A 20,792-nucleotide genomic window follows, 5' to 3' on the forward strand; every position below is an offset into this window, starting at 1 on the left:
CAAAGAAATACTGTTTGTTTTTGAGCCCTTTGTCCTCAGCACACGTGGACTGGAATAGGATTAATATTTCTGCCCTTCCTTTTCCTATTGGTGATAGCTTGTAAGCTGGAGGTTGGTTATAAAGTTTCAGTAGTCCGCGCATGGCTTTATAAGAGTAATATTTAGTTTGCAATGAATTGATATCCCTACTACAATCCCTAGAAAGTTACCGCACAATGCAATTTCCTTTTCATAATATTGTGATACTTTGCCTGCTGCAGGAAAATGATTTGTTGTACTAAAATCTTTCCAAAGACCCTTGCCGGAAAACTCTGACATGACTGAATTATTTGAAAGTAAGGCAGTGCTCTTTCCACACTTCAGCGTTTTATTACAAACCACTATCTCTGATTACACAGGAATTCCTCGGACACCAAAGACAAAGGCTCTTCCGAGGAACAGAGTAGGTAAGTCTAGGATGGAGACAAGCTGATTAGAGAAAGATAACAGCATCTTCATGAAGAATGCAGATGTTCCATCAGAATTTCTCCCACAATCTTCTGCTATTAGTTTTGGCATCGTTTGAACTTAGAGCTGTGACAGATTCTCAGCCAGAACGATTTGCATTTGTTATTCAGATTTGTTTTCCAGCTCGGAGGTGTGAATATATCATTAATCCATCTTTGACTGGGTAAGGCATACAATTTTCCATATCTCATGAAATGGAAACTAAAACAGGTAATCCATACCTGTCTTCACAAAGGTCCTCATGTTTTTCAGGGCAAGTTTTATATAAACAGTAAGTTTCGTGCCACCAACAGCTAGCAAACTGTAGACCAGTACTTACATTCAAATTGTACTTTCCTTTGTGAAATATGGCCTGCTGCAAAGCTACTGGATATATGTGTAGAATTCTGAGTTTCATAAAGTATATTTTTGGACTGTTGAAATCAGCATCTTTCTTCTCAGTCCAAACAGTGACCCACACGCAACATAACTGGGTGGCATGCATTACTCATTTACGACTGCCTTGTAAAGTTATAGTGTCGGATCAAGAGTTTGATGGATGGTTTATTGTCTGTCTGGATGATTGAGTACTTTACTTTGTCGCCCTCATGGACATCGCATCCACCAAATTTATAGATGGGTCTGACGGCCCAATGGACAGCTTTATACATTGGCAGGAACCACCGTCAAAACGGTTCCTGTCAGTATTGGAAATGTTTGACAGATTGTTCCATCAGAAATAACCGCTGGCTGTCAAACTTTTCCTTCCATGGTATGGAGGTATTTGTTTTATTTTTGCTGTCCCTTTCTTTCAAGTTTTACATGGCAGTGACGGACAGCAGAAAACTGCCATCACACCAAACACTCTAAATTGGACGGATGGTCGGATGGCTTACCTCTAACAGCCCATACTCTGTCACACCATGGAAGGAATGTGTTGTCAGGAGCAATAGTAAGCGGCTCTGTTGTTGACATAGTATTTTTCCCACCAGCCTCCAATCTGTTGGAGAGAATGGTGGAAAAGGTGTTCTGTTGCGACAGAAAACCCTCTCTGTTAAGTTCTAAATCAGCCCCATGGTTATTAATGCTTTGATAGTGTGCAGTGTTATCCTAGTACCTGACACAAAGCCATACAAGATCTACAGATTTATGATCTGCACTAGAAGTGAAAAGGTGCATTATTTTTTCTGAATATATGTGGCTGAAATCTGTACAATAGGCCTTATGCACAATATAGGTATAAATCATCCAAAGACTCAAAACCATAAATCTGGAAGAACACATTCAACAGTGTAGTAGTTTTCTCCTGAGTCCTATGCAAAAAGGAAAGAACTTTGACGTAATTTTATATTTCAGACTTTTGTTTGAACCTGCGCTAAATGAGAGGGTTAAAATACCAACTTTTATCTATTTATGCTTAGAAAATTACAGACTTTGAAATCTGTGCTCAGAAAGATCCTACTGCTCAGGCAGACCACTGGAGATAAATGAATAGAGCATTGCTTCTTTCCCTGGCTTCTTTCCGTATATTCTGTGAGAGATCTTGGCCATTCCCAGCTTTCTATCCAACAGCGCTCTGCATTCTGTTATTCTTGAGTCCATACTTGCAATGTAAAAAGTGAAATAACAAATCCCAGAAAACATATGTTATTGTCTAATATGGTAGATCTAGGCTAAAGGTGGCACGCATGGTAATGGGCTTGTTGGCAGCTATGGCTAAGTCCTAACTCCTAATAGTCCTTAGTGTTTCTATATTTAACTGTATTCACTGTGTTGACCTTAGAAGGCTGGAAGGCTGAGTTAGTCCTGTGAGGATTCAAACCCGTATTATAAAGGTTGCAGCAAGCTAAGGCTCCAAACTTTCTAGCAGCAGATTACAAGCAGATCTGTCTAGTGGTCACTTTTAATCTCTAAACTATCCTACATGTAATGTAATCTGTGACTTTCATAGTAAATCAGATCTTTTAGTATGCACATTAACAACCTGAGAACATATACTTTACTGATTTCAATCACATCTGTACAATGGCCAATTTTACTAAGATTGAAACTTGATCCACAGCTTACTTCTTGGATTTAAAGTCTATACTGCTTTTCTCCCCATTTAAATCACTGCCTATAGACAGTTTACAAATAAGAATGCAAACCCAGATTTTCCTCTGTAACTATTAACCAATTTCGAAGGGAAATTGTGCTAAAAATATGCAATTTTTTTGTACCATGTTACACGTTATTTGGGGGCGGTGAGCTTCACATACACACATGAGGATGGTAATTCTCACCTACCACACCAAGAAAATATTGGAACATTTCCTAAGTACCCCTTAAAAATTATTCGTATTGTAGCCAGTTTATCTGAAAAGTGTGCTGTAAGATGCACCATTTGACCTATTTTTTCAAATAATTTTCATAACCACCTATTTGAAAATAAAGCATGCTTGGTCCAACTCGAGATCGGTATTTTTCAGGGGCGGCTCCTCCATAAGGACAGAGGAGCGTCGCCCCCCACCAGCAGTGGCAGCTGCAAAACCTTTCAAAGAAAAGGATAATAAACTATGTTTGATATCCTTTCTTTGAAAGTGGCAGGGCCACGGGGGTGACGTGCACTGAGGGGGAGTGCACAGCACTTCCCCTCACTGCACATGTATGTTTGGCCGGCCGTCTCTGGCCGGCCAAACAGACATGCGCAGTAGGCCCTCTCAAACCCAGAGAGCTGGCACAAGCTCCCAGTCTGCCTGGGAGTGCCCTGGCTGTGTGCTCCCAGGCGTCAGGATTGGCGCAGGGCAGGCTGGGAGCCTGCGCCTCGAGCGAGGACACAGGAGAGAGGCGAAGAAGGTATTTTTTTTATTTTATTTTTCTTTTATAAATGTTAATGTATTAATGCCCCCCTGCCCGCCCTTAAGAATCCCCGTGAGACGGTACTGGTATTTTTGCTCCACCATTTTCATAGTTTACCAGCCACCACTGAGTATTAATTAGAGGGAAATCCTCAGTTTTAAGCCGTAATGAGTTTTTATGAGATACAGTGATTATTTGATTACCTTTTAAACCAAATTATGATCCTTGATGTAACGAAAAAGTGTGTGCTTGTAAGCATATGCGTTTTTTTCTTTAATGACGCCATTAGTTGGATATTGTGTTTTTTACCACTTTAATTGATGACCTTGTTTATGATCACTAATTCGAAAGTGCATGCAAGTGGTTGGATTGTTTAGACCATTTTGGGATGTGTTTTTATTTTATAATCGAGTATCGTTTGTATAAAATTGGTTTTATTACAAAAAGAAGCATAATGTTTATGTTGAAATTGGATTACATAAACTCATATTGTATAATATGTGAAAAAAAGAAATGGAATCAATGGTTAATTTGCTGTAATATTTGTACAAAAATCTCAATCTCAGAAACTCAGTATCAATAAGTTATTGCCTGCTTGTTTTTACAGACTGATGATAAATTGCGACGTCATCTAGCAGAGGCCATTTCTCACTGCTGTAAGTGGGGCAATAATAAAATTGCTTTTGGAGAAGCAGATGCTGTAGCCCCTTTAGTGAATTACCTGCGATCTAATGATGCTGATGTTCACCGAGCTACTGCTCAGGCACTATACGAGCTTTCAGAAGATGCCAATAATTGCATAACCATGCACGAAAATGGAGTGGTTATGGTAAGAGACAGATTTTTAAATGAATATGTTTTAATGAGAGCGCTATGTATCATGTGGGTACGTTAATTTTACTATAGTATTTCAAAAGAATCCATGTCCAACTTTCAGTCGCCAGCCAAACTGCCACTTCATTAACTAGGGCGAAGCAATGTTTAACAACGGCGAAGCAAAAATGTTTGAATCTTTTTTTGTTTTATTTATTGAAGAATTCATTGTTGTCGTTAGTATAGCTCCCTGTCCTCCTAAACATGTTCGATCGGTTTCCATCTCAGGTGCTTAATGCTTCGCTTTCCTGTATGTCCAGATTATTTTCCGGAGGTTTTCATGCTAACATTTGTTTTTAAAAAAGTACAATAAAACGGAGAGAGAAAGAGTGTCTCTTTGTTCAGTACCCTTTAAACGTTAGCATTCGTATGTTTTTCATACTTTGCTTTTGCTTGAATGGGCTATCCTTCAAGCTCATAGCCTTTCGTGGTTGGTTTCGTTATCCCATTTGTGTCCTCTTTAGGGTTTAGTGATGGAACATCAAATAGACTGCAGAAGCGATATGAGGAGTAGTTTACGATTTAGAGCCAATATGTGTTCTTTAGTGTATTTGCTTTGCTGACACACTGGAATATTAATTGCTGATTTATGGCATTTAGCTTAAGAAGTGCAAGTAAGAGGTGGACAAGCTAACACATTTACAAGGAGAAACAAGTCAGGGTCGAGTCAAGGGTCAGCTCTGTAACTAAGAGCCTCTGCACAGGCCAAGCCTTAAAAATATTTGACTTATAGATCATGCAGCAAATATCATTGTTGAATATGATAATGTGTCTTCAAAATTCAAAACAGTGTATTTATTTAAGATGTGGAAGCAGTTCATCCCAGGACATCAGATTATTTGAGAAATATTTATTAAAAGTGAGTTTTTATACATAAACTAAAAAACATTCCTGCCACAACCAGATGAAAATGCTGTTAGTGAATAAGAGGCAAGTAATGGGTCATGTCTGTCATACATGTGCCTGGATTCTTATTTTAGATGGTGCAACATTATAGTCTGTTAAATTAAACACCAGGCTTTTGTAGAGCGCACATGCTAAACACGTCTTTGAAGGTACTCTCATATATGATAATGAACAAAGAGGAGGCTCATTGAAATAAAGTATCTGCCTAGGTTCACACAATGTGGGTGAGCAAGAAAGCTGAGTTTGATCCCAGATTTTCCAGTTTCACACTTGCAATTCGCCACTACATGGGTATCTCTTTCTCACATCAATGCTTAATGTTTTGTCCTTAATCCTTTGAGGATGGCAGAGAGTTGGTAGGGCATGATCTACCTCTTGCCCCTGGGAACTACATACCTCTAAGGCCACCCTTATAGAGGTCCCACCATTGGGTGGTTTCTTAGGACAGACGGCGTCCACCTTTTTGTGTCTTAGCTTAGAACAATTGAGCTGTGGGGTTGGAAAAGGGGTGCCCAAGTAACTGCTCCCAGGGCCTCTACAGGCAAGCCCCCCAATCTTCTTACGGGACCTAGTGCATTTCTAGGACAACCTCATAAGCCTCGAGTTTGCTGTCTATGTCATCTGGGGTAACGCTGCGCGGAATACTGCTGAACTTTGCCTGCATGACTCTGATATCCAACTCCTGAAGACTGAACTCATGGGGCATCCTCCTTTCCTTCATGGCCACTTTCTCCCATTCCAAGACTCTCTCAACAATTGGCTTTCTCTCTGCCTCAGCCTTCCTCTCCTCTTCTTCTAGCTTCACCTTGGCCAGTTGCAGTTTGAGCTCCTTCTCCACCTTCCTGTCCTCCAGTTCCTCTAGGGACAAACCCCAGGCAGACACACTGCTGCTTCCTGCCCCATCCTGAGCATCCACTGGGGGTGAGTTTTGCTCATCCTGCTGCTCAGGACCCAGGTTTGGATTCTCCCCCTCATCACCATCCAAACGACATGCAGGGGCACTGCTAGAAGAAAAATTTCCTAATCTAGTCTGATGCCTGGGGAAATTCTAAGGTAAGGAATCTGCAACTAGAAGTCTCTATCAGATTCAGCAGCTCAGGCCTGCGGAGAGTGTCAACACTGAGCAGCTCTATCTCCATGATACAAGAATGGGAGGATAGCACACTTATGTTTTGAAAAAGGAGAAAACACCCAATGAAAGGCTAAGCAGAATTAAAAATCAGTTCAATTCTGGTATCAAATTATTTATATCACTGCACAAACATAAGCACTGTACCCCACCACTGAACACAAATGTGAGAAATTGGATTGTTAGTTGACTAGGGTGTTAACCCTGCTCAGACAACAGCCACAATCCCCATCAGGGTAAACCTCAAAAGTCACTGAATTAACCTGTGCTTTACCCTCTGGTAGCATGGCACAAAGAAGTCAGACTTAATTTAGAGGCAATGTCTAAAGAATGTATGTAGCACACAAACAGTTATAAAGTGAAAACACAACACAAGAAAAATCCCACACCAATTCATAAAAATAGAGTCAATTGTAATAAATTATTTGACACTAAAATAAAAAAAATCCAATCAGTGGAACCGGAGTTTTGATTTTGTAACTTTTTTAATGAAATCTAGCGCCTAAAAGATTAAAGCACCAACAACATGTCATGCAAGACCAGGTCGAAGTAGAAAAATATGGCCAACCACGATGGAGTGCAAGTTGGATCCAAAAAGTGGATTGGCATCAACACTTACCTTTGGACTTAGAAAAAATTCCAAGAAAAATGTTCTGAGTAAGTTAAGTTCAGTGGGGCAAGGCTGCAGGCGGCATTCAAGAGGGAAGATCGTCATCAGGAAACCACTGAACGAAGTTGTGGTGAAGATTTCTTCATTCCCTTTTTTGGAAGTCAAAAATCTCCAGCAGAACGAGGGTGGAGGCTGTAGCTGGCAAGAGTTCCACAAGGCCGGCTACCCCTTTTGCGAAGGATTGCTGAACAGGGTTTGCTGCTGCTCTTAAGAAGACCTTAACAGGAGCTGATGCAAAGTCAGGACAACTGGTGAAGCACCTTGGTCAAGCAGTCTCCTGTCTCCTCTGAGTTCTCAGAGAAGGTTTATACCAAAATTTTCAAGTACCAAAGTTTTGGATTTTGGCTATCTGGGCACATTTAACACTTCCACCAAGGGTCCAAGACTAGAGGGGCACTACTTGGGAGTAGGACTCTCTCAGGCTGGGTCCAGGTCCTAGTGGATGTCATTGTAGGTACTTTGTCCAAACCCAGCGCAGGGGTTCCCGTGAACAGGACAATTGCCCGTCACCATCACCTCACTCCAGGGGACCCAAGTTTTCTGATGCAACACCCGACCCCTGAGAGCTTGGTTATCCAGGCCCCTACTTTCCAAGGTGTGTTCCCTTCCGCACCCCCAGATAGGAAATCCCCAAAATTGGACATACTCGGGAAGATGTTTTCTTCAATCTGCTTTGTGGTTCATGAACACCGCATGCCTTTTGGGCTGTTATTCCCTCATGCTGTGGGATATAGTTGCACAGGTGCTGCCACATGTTCCGGCGGAGCCCCAGGCTGTACTCTCTCAGGCTGTTGCCGAACGGAGAAGCACAGTGAAGTTCACAATCTGTTGCAGATTGGACACAACCAACTCGCTAGGCAGGGTGGTTTCATCAACAGTGACACTGAGGTGCCACTTCTGGCTGAGGACATCTGGCTTTTCAATGGATGTCCAAGCTACCTTGATTGACATACCCTTTGATGACACGCATCTCTTCAGAGACAAGGCAGACTCAATGCTCAAGCACTCTTCAAGGTTTCCTGGGCTACGGCCAGGTCCTTGGGCCTTGCACCAGCCCCTCACCCTCCCAAGTTATCCTTTTCACCTGTTGTGGGTACAGAAGGGCCTCCAACTGCGTCCGTTTCTGGCCAGCCACACACGCTGCCCAGCCTCTGCGTGGCGGAGGGTGCGGGATTCACTGACCTCGTGGACCAGGTGGCTAGCAGTCTGGACAGTCCACCCACTAGCCTCCGCAGCCGCCTCTAAGCTTTCCTAGTCTGACTCTCCCCTACCTTGGGCCAGTTGGAGGCAGGATTTGCCATCACCTGCTCCACTGGCAATCCATCATGTCAGACAGGTGGGTGTTGCAGTTAGTCCAAAGAGGCTAATCCATCCACTTTGAGACTACCCCTCCATGTATGCCACCTTACGATCAGATGAAGGAGGATCACTTGTCCCTCCCCCGAGGACATTACAGCTCTCTTTGTCAAGGGAGCCATAGAGAGGGTTCCCGTGCCAGAAGTAGGTTGTGGTTGCTGTTCCCCCTGCTTTCTGGTACCCAAATAGACAAGGAGACAAGGGCCTCTGTCCTATCCTAGTCCTTCCACCCCTCAATCTCTTCCTCAAGAAGGAGGAGTTCAAGATGATCACTCTGGCTCAAGTTCTATCTGTACTGGACCTATGAGACTGGATGGTAACATTGGACTTGCAGGATGCTTATTTTTACATATCTGTCCTGCCTGCCACAGACATTACTTGTGGTTCACCTGTGCTTTCTGCCCTTCTCTCTGATTTTCTGTTGTTTATCCTTTTCCTGGCCCAATATGACTCTGCTATGGGCACTCTTAAAGGGTATTTATCTGCTATTTCTGCTTTTCTGAGGTTGCCTGATCAGCTTTCGTATTGTACATAGGTTCCTCAGAAGTTTGATACATCTTTTCCTCCATCCCCATTCCATGTGCCCCAGAGGGATCTAAATTTGGTTTTGACATTTATGATGTGAGCTCTTTAAGCCTCTCCACAGTTGTCTCTCAGGCTTCTCACTTTGAAAACTGCCCTCCTTGTGGCCACTACATCTGCTTGCAGGGTTAGTGAGTTGCAGGCATTGTCATCTGAGCCGCCTTACCTTTCCATCTATCCTGACAAAGTGGTGCTTTGCACTTTAGCCTCCTTTCTGCCAAAAGTGGTTACGCCCTTTCATTTAGGCCAAACCATCAGCTTGCTTACTTTTTACGCCCCCCCCCCCACATCCTTCTGTGGAAGAGGAGAGACTCCACTGCGTGGATCCAAAAAATACATTGGCATTCTACCTTGATCGTACAGAAGAGTGGATGATCAGATCTTTGTCGGTTATGTGGGTGTGAAGAAAGGTCAAGCAGTGCAGAAGCAGACCATCTCCAGATGGGTCATCCTCTGTATTAAGATCTATACACTGGCCAAAAAAGCAGCCCCCTGAGGGTTTGCGTGCTCCTTCTACCCAAGCTAAAGCTGCAACCACTGCGTTAGAACACAGAGCTCCAGTCCCTGACATCTGTCATGCGGCAACGTGGACATCTCTACACACGTTTACCAAACACTACTGCCTGGACAGGCAAGTCTGTAGGGACAGTCACTTTGCCCGTTCAGTCCTGCAGAACATTCTAATATGAACTTGGTTTGCAGAACCCCCCTCCGGGTATGGTATTGCTTGGGTATCTATTCAAAGGTAAGGAATCTACAACTAGAAGTCTCTATCAGATGAGCAAGTTACTTACCTTCAGTAACGCCTTATCTTGTAAAAGCAATATCTAGTTGTAGATTCCTTAACAATTTAGTATGAACCTGGTTTTCAGAACCCCCCTCCATGGATGGTATTGCTGGGGTAGCTATTCAAAGGTAAGGAATCTACAACTAGAAGTCTCTATCAGATGAACAAGTTACTTACCTTCAGTAACGCCTTATGTTGTAAAAGCAATATCTAGTTGCAGATTACTTACCGACCCACCCATCTTCCCCGCTCTGCGAACTGATTTCTAGGGGTGGGAACTGACGTCAGCACACCTTTGTAGTATCGATAGAGGAACTGTGATGTCATGTCGGGTACGGGCGATGGCTACGACGGACGTGGAGTTGATCGACGCCACCTGGGCTGTGCATGGGTACTGCTCACAAAATTCTCTGAATCCAGTATGATCCCTGGGGGAAATTCAAAGGTACTACAACTACATATTGTCCCTACTAGATGAGGCATTACAGAAGGTAAGTAACTTGTTTATTAGTGCCTTAGTTATAATTTTCTTAAAGACAGCTTTTGTTGTTTAGATAAATTCATATGAAATTAATTTGTGAATAATGAAATCTCACTCCGACATCATTTTACTATGAAGATATAACTCTCACTCTGTGTCAACCTCAGCCATACTCACGTTCACTCTACCTTTTCGATCATCTGATTATGAAACATTCAGAATTGGCCTTTATTAATACTCTAGATACAGGAGAAGATGTAGGAGAAAATACCTCTAAGCCACTGACATATACTTCCTCGTGCTTGGGATCCACTCCAAACCTGAATACATATCAATTATATCTCCTGATTAATATACCTTAGGAAAGATTCAGTATCTTGGAGGTCTTTGCTCTTCACTCCATGTGACCAAAAACATAGTCACTCAGCTCACTCCCTTAAAATCTGGAGAGCTCAATCCCTTTCACAACCCCCCAAAAAGGAAATTGTGGATGTTGTGACACCTTTACAACATCAAAACCATTCTTTCCCCAGCCTCTACAGTGCATCCTTTTTTCCAGCACAAGCTATCTGGACACTAATGGCACTGTAAAAATTTTATTTTACTACTCTTTAAACCTATTCATTCTTTCTTATCAAAGCACCCTTTATTGTGGAATTACAGTCAGTGGGAACAAATGTATAATTTATACAAAAAATTAAAATTAATCTACAGATCTATGGCTGTATGACCCAATATAAGCCCAAAACAACTTCCACTACATCTCTGAAACAACAATTTCGTAGACTAGAACTTCATTTGTGACCTTGTAAAGAATGCCATCTATCCTTTTATGTGCAAACCAGAGGCCATGGTTCCTGTCAATATCAATCTCTCAGCCTTATGCACCCAGTATAATAATGATTTATCCCACATTACCCCACCTCCACATCCCTGGGCCTCCACCCACAATGAAAAAAAAACAGACTGCCCAAAGGTTAAAAACTCTCAGAAGTGACAAAATGGAAACTCTTTGTGCCACTTAGCTAACATCTGAAAGGAAATTATACTAATCATTTGTTACAAAGCTGAGTCCTCTTTCTTCAACAGAAAATGTAAACATGCTAAAAAATGACCCATCCTTAATATCTTTCTTAGTCAATGTTCCTAACCATCTTCTAACAGATACAATAAAAGTAAGATATAGTTAAAGAGCTAGTCACTGCGCCAGCTCATTATATAGGAGACAGATACTTTCCCCATCTCCCTCTGAAAATGTTAAAATCAGTATACATAAAAAGCAAACTTCAGCAACCTGGAAATGTTATACTCATATAGTAATAGAATATTATAATAAGGACAGCGTATGTGATGCTAAATCAACATCATACCCAGTTGGTTCCATTCCCACATCCCTTGCCAAAAACACATGGAGGCTCTCATTTCACAAAGGCTCCAAATTAGCAATGATTTGTTTGAGCATGTTTTTACAGTCCCTCCTCCATATTGGTCATGTCCACCTTCTCAAATATTTGGATGATGATCCTGAACAGACCGAAGGGTACTGACCCATAACAGGCCACTCTTCCCTGTCCATGTCTCATGAAATATATTTTTCATGCTGCAAACTCCTACCTTTGTGCATCAGTAGTCCTCACCATGTCAACTGTGTTTGACACTGCAGATTGTCACTTCCTCCTGAATATCCTTATCGGGAGAATGGACTTTGAAAATGTAGTTTGCAAATGTTTTAATACAAAAGGAACATATTATGGTGTGTAAAGATTGGGAATTGTTTTTTCCAAACTCACCCCATATCCTTTTTGTGTCCTCAAACTCTGTCTTTGCCCCCTACTTTTTAGCTCATATTTTAACCTCCCAGTGATACTGCAAATGATACACAGTTATAAATGAACATCATTTGCACAAATAGCCTACATGCCCTGATCAATTGCTTCATTGAGGCTTAGTAATGGATGACTTTGCTGAAACAAAATCAATGACAGACTGAGTTCTACCTCTTCTCCCCTGAACACTAACCTGATCGTTCCAGTGAATGACTCATCCTATTGAAAACCGCAGTATTCTGCCCAAAAACTGTTACTTATGTAAAATCTTTCAGCTTCATATTAGGAACTGGGCTGCGTCTACATTCACGTGTGAAGAAAATGAGTAAGAGCCACAGATACAAGCTAAACTATTTTGAAATAGAGGACCTTTCATTCCAAATGTGAACCACAAACTAGATGTAGAAACCATGGGCCATATGGCATTGCCTTTCCTCAATGACTTCTGCAAAATCCACCAGTCTGTTCTATTACAGAATGCGCAGGTTGTCTCAGGCACTATGATGCTTGATCATATGACCCCTCCACCGACCTCCCTTAGAAGACTACCCCCCCATGAATTACTCAGTGTGTAGAAAGTAACCTGTATAAATTACAGTGGTCAATGACTGAACACCCTGCAACGGTTAGCTCAAAAGCTAAACATCTCTGCAGGTAATGTGATTCTGAGAGGCAAATCTGATAGAGACAACAAGCCGCAGATTCCTTATCTTAGAATTCTCCCCCAGGCTTCAGACTGGATCTGGAAATTTTTCCTCAGCAGGTCCTCTGCGCGTTGGTAGAGGGTGTCGAACGCCTCCGCAACCATGTTGTCCCCGGACTTGACGTCAGTGGAGTTCATATATTCCCTCCTCTGACGCACTGAAGTCAGTTTATTCTTTCCCTGGTGTAGCGAGTACCTTGGGCCCTTTTGGCCTTTTCTCCAGATTTTCAGGTATTTTTTCTTTAAACTAATTACAATACATAGTGTATATGCCTTCTGGGTTTAAACCCTGTGGATCTTGTTCCTGGCAAATGTAGGTGCCGGATCCCCACTTGGTCTGTTTGTGGTGTCAAAGGTCTCATCACGACGCCAATGACTGAGACGCCTGCCATCGTCTGAAGCCGAAGTCTTTAAGAGAGCATTGCATGAAGCTCCTTGTGGCACTGGCAGACAAGACTGCTTCCCACTGGCGTCAGAGTCCGGCTTCGCGGTCCTGGGAGCGCTCCAGGAGTCATTCTCGGATGGTTCCGTCGACCTCGGGTGGTCCATCGGCGTCTCCAGGTAGGTCCTCCCAGGCGCCATCACGCCCTTTGGCATTGCCGCCCCCACGTTCTCCTCTTGTGGAGTCCGCACCCGAGTCAACCCCTTCCCTTCTGCCGTATCCCAGCGCGGGGCGACTGTGGTCCAAATGTGGGATTACTATTCGTCCCTACATTCCATCTTTGGATCTTCCCCTCCCTCTGGAGCACCTTCGGGCCCTAAGGAGATGGTGAGTGCTTTGGCAGGGTCTTCGCCGGCAGTTTCATCATCGGTGCCCGTTCATACTCTCAACCTCTGTCTCCTCTGCCTGGTCCTGTAGTCCCGACACCTCTCATGGCACCGTTGGGCCAGTCGACTCCACTGGATACTCCTATATTGATTTCCCCGAGTCAGACGACACCGCTTCCGAGGAAGCTTCTCCCGTTCAATGTTAGCCGATGTCGACTCCGACGCTGGGAGCGGCATCGTTTGCGATGGATGAGGTTCCTGTGCTGGATCCACTTTCTGAGCCTCCTGCACATCCTACAGCTCCTTTTACGGGGCCCATTCCGGGTTCACCCTCTGATTGGGTGCTTGATTTAGCCATTGACAGTGGCCTAGACTCCTCGCCAGCGTCCAGCCTACTCTCGTCCCCTGGATTGGCGACAGAGTCCAGAACTGCCTTCGCAGATGTCTTAAGACGGGTTGCTGATGTTTTGCTCTTGCAATTTCCAATGTGCAGTTGTCTACGGACCTGTTATTAACTTTTCATTCAGATCCGTTTACCACTGAACTCGTCCTGTCCTATTGCGAGGCTCTATATGACATCCTTCTCACTGTCTGGAATCAGCCTGTCTCTGGTCCTTCTATGGACCGCTCAATCTCGCACAGGCATCGGCCGACACAAGAGGATCCTGTGTCCCTATGCCACCAGGGTGGTTTGTTGTCCAAACTGCTTTGGGCATTCCTGATGTGGTTCAGATTCCTCCTACTCCATTGCACAGGGATTCTAGTCAGCTGGATGCTGCTGGCAGGCGTCTTTTTGCCTCTTCTAGTGCCGCTCTACTTTCCACCAACACTTCCTGTGTGTTGGCTTGCTTTTGCCATAATCTCTGGGACTCGGTGGAACGCTTCTTACCATCGTTACCTGAAGATGTTTGCACTGCTCTGATGCCTTTGATCAGAGATGGTCAACAGGATGCTCGGCTCACGGTCTGCACAGGTGTAGGAGGTTGGCTCTGTATATACTATTTCAAAGTAAGAAATAGTGTGCACAGAGTCCAAGGGTTCCCCTTAGAGGTAAGAAAGTGGCAAAAAGAGATAATTCTAATGCTCTATTTTGTGGTAGTGTGGTCGAGCAGTAGGCTTATCAGAGGGTAGTGTTAAGCATTTGTTGTACACACACAGGCAATAAATGAGGAACACACACTCAAAGACTTACTCCAGGCCAATAGGTTTTTATATAGAAAAATATATTTTCTTAGTTTATTTTAAGAACCACAGGTTCAAGATTTACAAATAATACTTCACATGAAAGGTATTTCACTCAGGTATTCTAGGAACTTTGAATAATCACAATAGCATGTACAGTTTTGACAAAAATGGCAATAAGCTATTTTAAAAGTGGACACAGTGGAAAAATCAACAGTTCCTGGGGGAGGTAAGTATTTGTTTAGTTCACAGGTAAGTAAAACACTTACAGGGTTTAAAGTTGGGTCCAAGGTAGCCCGCCGTTGGGGGTTTAGGGCAACCCCAAAGTTACCACACCAGCAGCTCAGGGCCGGTCAGGTGCAGAGGTCAAAGAGGTCCCCAAAACACATAGGCACCTATGGAGAACAGGGGTGCTCCGGTTCCAGTCTGCCATCAGGTAAGTACCTGCATCCTCGGGGGTGTCGGATGCGTCGCTGGAGCAGGTTTTCGAAGTTGGAGACAGGCCGGAAGGGCTGGGGCCAAATCAGTTGTTGTCTTCCTCCTTCTCTGCAGGCTTGTAGGTCAGCGGTCCTTCTTCTTTATTCAGGTTGCAGGAATCTGACTTCCTGGGATCTGGGGAGCCCCTAAATACTGAATTTAGGGGTGTGTTTAGGTCTGGGAGGGCAGTAGCCAATGGCTACTGTCCTTGAGGGTGGCTGTACCCTCTTTGTGCCCCCTCCCTGTGCGGAGGGGGGCACGTCCCTAATCCTATTGGGGGAATCCTCCAACCTCAAGATGGAGGATTTCTCAAGGCAGGGGTCACCTTAGCTCAGGACACCTTAGGGGCTGTCCTGACTGGTGGGTGACTCCTCCTTGTTTTTCTCATTATCTCCTCCAGCCTTGCCGCCAAAAGTGGGGGCAGTGGCAGGAGAGGCGGGCATCTCCAGTAGCTGGGATGCCCTGGGGCGCCGTAACAAAAGGGGTGAGCCTTTGAGGCTCACCGACAGGTATTACAGTTCCTGCAGGGGGAGGTGAGAAGAATCTCCACCCAGTACAGGCTTTGTTCCTGGCCACAGAGTGACAAAGGCACTCTCCCCATGTGGCCACAACATGTCTGGTGTGTGGCAGGCTGGCAGGAAATGGTCAGCCTACACTAGAAGTCGGGTTTGTATTCAGGGGGCATCTCTAAGATGCCCTCTGGGTGTATTTTAAAATAAATTGCACACTGGCATCAGTTTGCATTTATTGTGCTGAGAAGTTTGATACCAAACTTCTCAGTTTTCAGTGTAGCCAATATGGAACTGTGGAGTTCGTGTTTGACAAACTCCCAAACCATATACTCTTATGGCTACCCTGCACTTACAATGTCTAAGGTTTTTCTTAATCCCTAGGGTCGCATAAGACATGCTGCAGCCCTTAGAGACCTTCCCTGGCATCAGGGTCCTTGGTACCAGGGGTACTTGTTACAAGGGACTTACCTGAGTGCCAGGGTTGTGCCAATTGTGGAGACGAAGGTACAATTTAGGGAAAGAACACTGGTGCTGGGGCCTGGTTAGAACTTTCAAGTCATAACTTAGCATCAGCAAAGGCAAATAGTTAGGGGGTAACCATGCCAAGGAGGCATTTCCTTACAGGGGTTGATTACCGCAGCCTGTTACTGTGCATTTCAGAACCTTTATAGTCAGTATACTTTATATGAGAGTTCCTACTCTTGGTTTCGTTTACATTTGATGGATTATCATTGTGTTAAGTAGTAGCTCTACTTCTGAGGCAGGGCAGGGTGCCCTCTTATCATTTGACCATCTCTACTGGCGGATCTTTCCGCCTACTCTTGGTCTTTTTATACCACGGTTAGTGGTTCTCTTTTGTTGTGCTTTATGATTACATTGTCTCTCCTTTAGTTTACCCTAGGCAACTTGCCTGTCGTCTCTGTTGGTATAGAGTTTAGGTTTGGCATTGGGTCTTTTGAGCTTTTGGTTGTAAGCTACTTCATGCATTTGCCTTGTTTCTTACCATGTAAGACTGTTGTCGTACTCCTCCAGGTGCCTCTTCCTAGTATTCTTTCTTCTACCGTAGGCCTCTTTTCCATTTTCTCAATGGGTTCTATTTTTGTCCTTGTTTTCCTCTGCTTGCAGGCTGAAATTGGGGATTGTTGCAATTTCTCCACCCTGGTCTTCAAGGATGCTGTTGGTAGCTTGTATCGTGATCTCCGATATTCATACTTCTTTCAGGGCCACGTCGCACTAGCTCATTGGTCTCTGCCTCTTGCCTCTGGTGCCACCAGGGTTCCTGGCTAGCCAATGCAGCAATCTTTTCTGTTGGAAACAAAACAATGGATACAAATACAGTCCTTTCTACTGGAGGGTCCCTTCCTCCCTTTCCATTTTACCTCTTGCCGCCCCTTTCAGGCAATTCCTGAGCTTGGGCTCTCCCCGTGCTGTTGTTCACCAGTTCTTTCTTTTCCACAAAATATTGTGGGTTCCTTTGCTCGTCCATCCTTCTGGCCTACACAGGGGTTTCCCTTGTTCTTTGGTTTCTAATCCTGGCACCACATTCTACTGTTTGTCCACCACTTCAACAAGAATTGTATGGTGTCCTTCTATCCCTGGTTTGTGCAGGCTTTTCATGGTTTGCTTGGTGGCCTTTTCCCTAGCCTTCCTTGTTCATTGTGCTGGCTTGTGAGGCGTGCTATCTTTTGCTTCCTGTTGTCGGTATTCCTTCTATTGTTCTTGGCTGATTTGATGGCAACAGGTTGCTTGGTCCCCTTCTGTGCACACCTGCGGTGATAGCTTCCTTTAGAGTGTCTCTTGTCTTCCTGTTCATTGCTCATGAGCACTGATTCCTTCAGTTCCTTTCAATACATTCCATCCTTCTGACTCAGGGATGGTTCTGTGTTTCTTCCTGTACATCTGTTGTTGTGCCATCTTGCATCCTATCTTCCTTCCTTGGCCACGGGCAACAGTTGTCTCTCCATGCTTCTACGTCCTCCTCGACACAGTCATAGACCCTCGCTCTTTAATGGATTGGGTCTTTTCAGACTCTTGTCTCTTAACATGTCTCCAATTTCATGTTACTTTTCTGACCTTGTCTTCCTTGAGGGTGCCATGATTGGTTTGCTTTTTCGGTCCTGCTTCTTTCCACATGTTCTGTGTTTTTCTGCTGCACAGTTCTGTGGGTACCTTTGCGTGCGATTGCTTTTAGCCTCCGGTTCCCATTTCAGGCTACTTTCTTGTTTTTCATGCCTGTTTTCACCATCAGGGGCTCTTTTGTTCCCCTTCACTTCTTTTCTCACATTCATTTTTTTTGCTCTGAGTTCACACATGAACGTCCGTTCCCGTTCCAGTTCTGCGTCAAAGTGCCTTTCTGTCAAACAATGCCTTGTGTATGTCTGTACACTTTGCACTTTTGTGCAGGGCCTTGCTGGTCTTTCTCACTTTATTGTCCCATTTGGGTTTGGAGCTGTTTTCCTAGCTCCTTCTGTGGCAACCATTCCCAGTCTGTCTGTCTTCTTTCAGTTTTCATTTGTTCTTTTCCTGCTTAACTGTGTTCTATCTTGTCTTGTGAGATTGTTTGTATGGCACGCTTCCACTAGTCCTTCTGCTTTGACTCTTTTACACATATTATATTATGTGTTTATGGTTCTATCTCTGGTGGCCTTAGCCATGTTTCCCTCTAACAACATCCTTCTGTTTTTTTCCCAGTTTTCACACCCCTATTGGTGTGGTGGCTGCCTAGTTTCTTGTGGACACTTTCCCTTCCCACTCCTGACTTTGCATATCCCCTGTGGATATGCCGGTCATTTTTTCATATGAGTATCTTATGTTACTCTCTCAGCCTCTTTGTCTCGAGCCTGGTTATTCTCCTGTGTTGTTGGGTCATTCTTGGCGAGACTGGTGTGTTTCGTTCTCACACCTCCTCCGTGTGGAGGATTGCTTGGGTATATCATTCTAAGATAAAGAATCTGTGGCTTGTTGTCTCTGTCAGATGAACAAGTTACTTACCTTCGGTAATGCCTTATCTGGTAGAGACACAGACTAACTGCAGATTACTTATTGACCCACCCATCCTCCCTGCTTGCAAACTGTTTACTCTTCATTCTCGCTTAGGGTGATTTTGGGTGTTTTCTAGTCATTGTATGTCTCATAACGTGTCTTTTCTTTTCTGACTGGCATATACACTATTACATTGTTTCACTATTTCACTACCAGTTTCTCTGTGGCTCCGCATTGTTCTGTAGCTTCAAGTCACTGAAGAAACTGACGTCAGCGTGTTGGAGGAGGGAATGTATGGGCTCCGCTGACGTCATGTCCGGGATGACGCCACTGCAGAATCGCTCGACTCCCTCTACCGACACTGAGGTAATGCTGGGGAAACATTTCCAGATCCAGTCTGACGCCTGGGGGAGAATTCTAAGATAAGAAATCTGCGGCTAGTCTGTGCCTCTACCAGATAAGGCGTTACCGAAGGTAAGTAACTTGTTCAACACGTCTACACCTTGTGGTCCTGTGTTTCAAACAGAAATCCACCCTCATCGGCTCCTAAAATTTAGAATGCCCTACTTGCTCATCAAGCATACCCCATGCTTTACCTAATTCTAAACAAGCTTCATAGATCACTTACAAAGTAGATCCTGAAATTCCACAAAGGATTATGGACCCCTGCCTTAAACTTAAATATTATCATAGTTACACACACATTCTGTGGTTTTTTTTTTTAGTTATTGATCCATTTCATTCTCTCATTGAGTTCTACAACCAATCTTTAACTACACTGAAGTATAATTTTGCAATCTGTTTGTGACATATTGTGAAGATTGGCCTCTTTTTTGCCACCCCTTCTTCCTCTGTACATAGATTTCTCTTGAACATGCTGAATCACACCGCTCTCTGGCACCACCTACCTCAAACTGCTCTTGATGTTTTACTGTGGTTCCTCTTATCCCCTAAACAAAAAAATTAATGTATTGTTACTCAGTGCTGTGCATATATTGTAACTTGTCTTCTTGGGTATTCTGTGCTTTCTATAAGGAATATAATTTGATCAGCACCTCCCTTGTGGGCCTGGTTCACGCTATGTAAAAACTATGTAATGGAAATTAAATAAAAGCCACTCATTACAACGTCCTCGGCCACTACACATTGTAGACAATACATGTGCATTTATGTTGTGTTTGAGGTGCAAACTATGCACATTGTGTCTAACTTGCAATAGGCAGACAAATATTGGTATGTAACTTAACATTATAAAAAACAACAAGCATCTGGTAGAACAAACATCTAAAATAATAACATACTTTTTTGTAAACAAACCAAAGTCAAATAATTGTGTGAGCGAATGCTAACATTCTGAATTCGTGTTTGGTGGGTACATAGCATTGGTTTTCCATATTTTCACTTTTAATTATAATTAAAAAATATTTAACTGGCCTTTCTTTCAGATTGTTTTTGGCTTAAAGTAACTTTTATTTATCTGTTGTCTTTTTCTTTTTGCTAGCTTCTGTTGGACATGGTGGGCTCCACAGATGAGCTCTTACAGGAAGCCGCAGCCGGTTGCATAGCGAATATCCGTAGATTGGCTCTTGCTAGTGAAAAGGCAAAATTTGGTTGAATTCTCGAGAATGGTTTCTTTATTTTTTAACTGTTCATTGCAAAATAATATAATGTACACATATAACTTCCCAATTAAAGATTAAGCAAGATTTATCACCATGCGATAAAAGTATGAATTTAGACAAAAACTATTATGATACACATTAAATATTTAATGAGACATAATTGTAATAAAGATATATATATGTATATGTTCACTGTGTTTTGTTTGTAATTTTATCAATTTCTTTAGTATGTAGCCTTTTGATAACTTTTAAACCTCATGACATGTAGCTGCAAGTCCACGAATTTAAAGCTTTCCAAAGCTGCTAATAAATGGACATTGAAGTGTCATGGCTAGCTGGAGTTTGTTAAGCGGCTCCATTGCAGTGGCGGAGGAGCGTTGCCACACTGGCAGGAGCCAGGGGCTGAGAAATAAAACAATATTTTGCTTTATTTTTTAGCTGCTTGCTCAGCTGAGCTACCGTGTGAAGGGTCGGGGGGAGGGGAAGAGGAGTGGAGTGGCGTGCACTAAGTGCGCATGTTAGTTTGGCCAGCCGTCTTAGGCCGGCAAAACTGACATGCGCACTTAGGTTTCTCCAACGTGGCTGTGTTACACAGCCGGGTTGTAGAAACTG

The 20,792-nt window shown here is 43.5% G+C and overlaps 1 protein-coding gene across 2 annotated transcripts in view; it reads left to right on the plus strand.

Annotated features, from left to right (window-relative positions):
• ODAD2 (outer dynein arm docking complex subunit 2) overlaps positions 1 to 20,364 on the plus strand; it is an 827,935-nt gene extending 807,571 nt beyond the window's left edge. For both annotated transcript variants that reach the window (XM_069211313.1, XM_069211314.1), the window contains exons 19-20: positions 3,932 to 4,153; positions 20,060 to 20,364. In XM_069211313.1, coding sequence (XP_069067414.1) covers positions 3,932 to 4,153; positions 20,060 to 20,173 — 336 coding nt within the window. In that variant the 3' untranslated portion in view covers positions 20,174 to 20,364. The remainder of the gene's footprint in view (positions 1 to 3,931; positions 4,154 to 20,059) is intronic.
• Positions 20,365 to 20,792: the final 428 nt, after the last annotated feature.

This window comes from Pleurodeles waltl, chromosome 10, assembly GCF_031143425.1.
Source record: "Pleurodeles waltl isolate 20211129_DDA chromosome 10, aPleWal1.hap1.20221129, whole genome shotgun sequence".
Taxonomy (NCBI): domain Eukaryota; kingdom Metazoa; phylum Chordata; class Amphibia; order Caudata; family Salamandridae; genus Pleurodeles; species Pleurodeles waltl.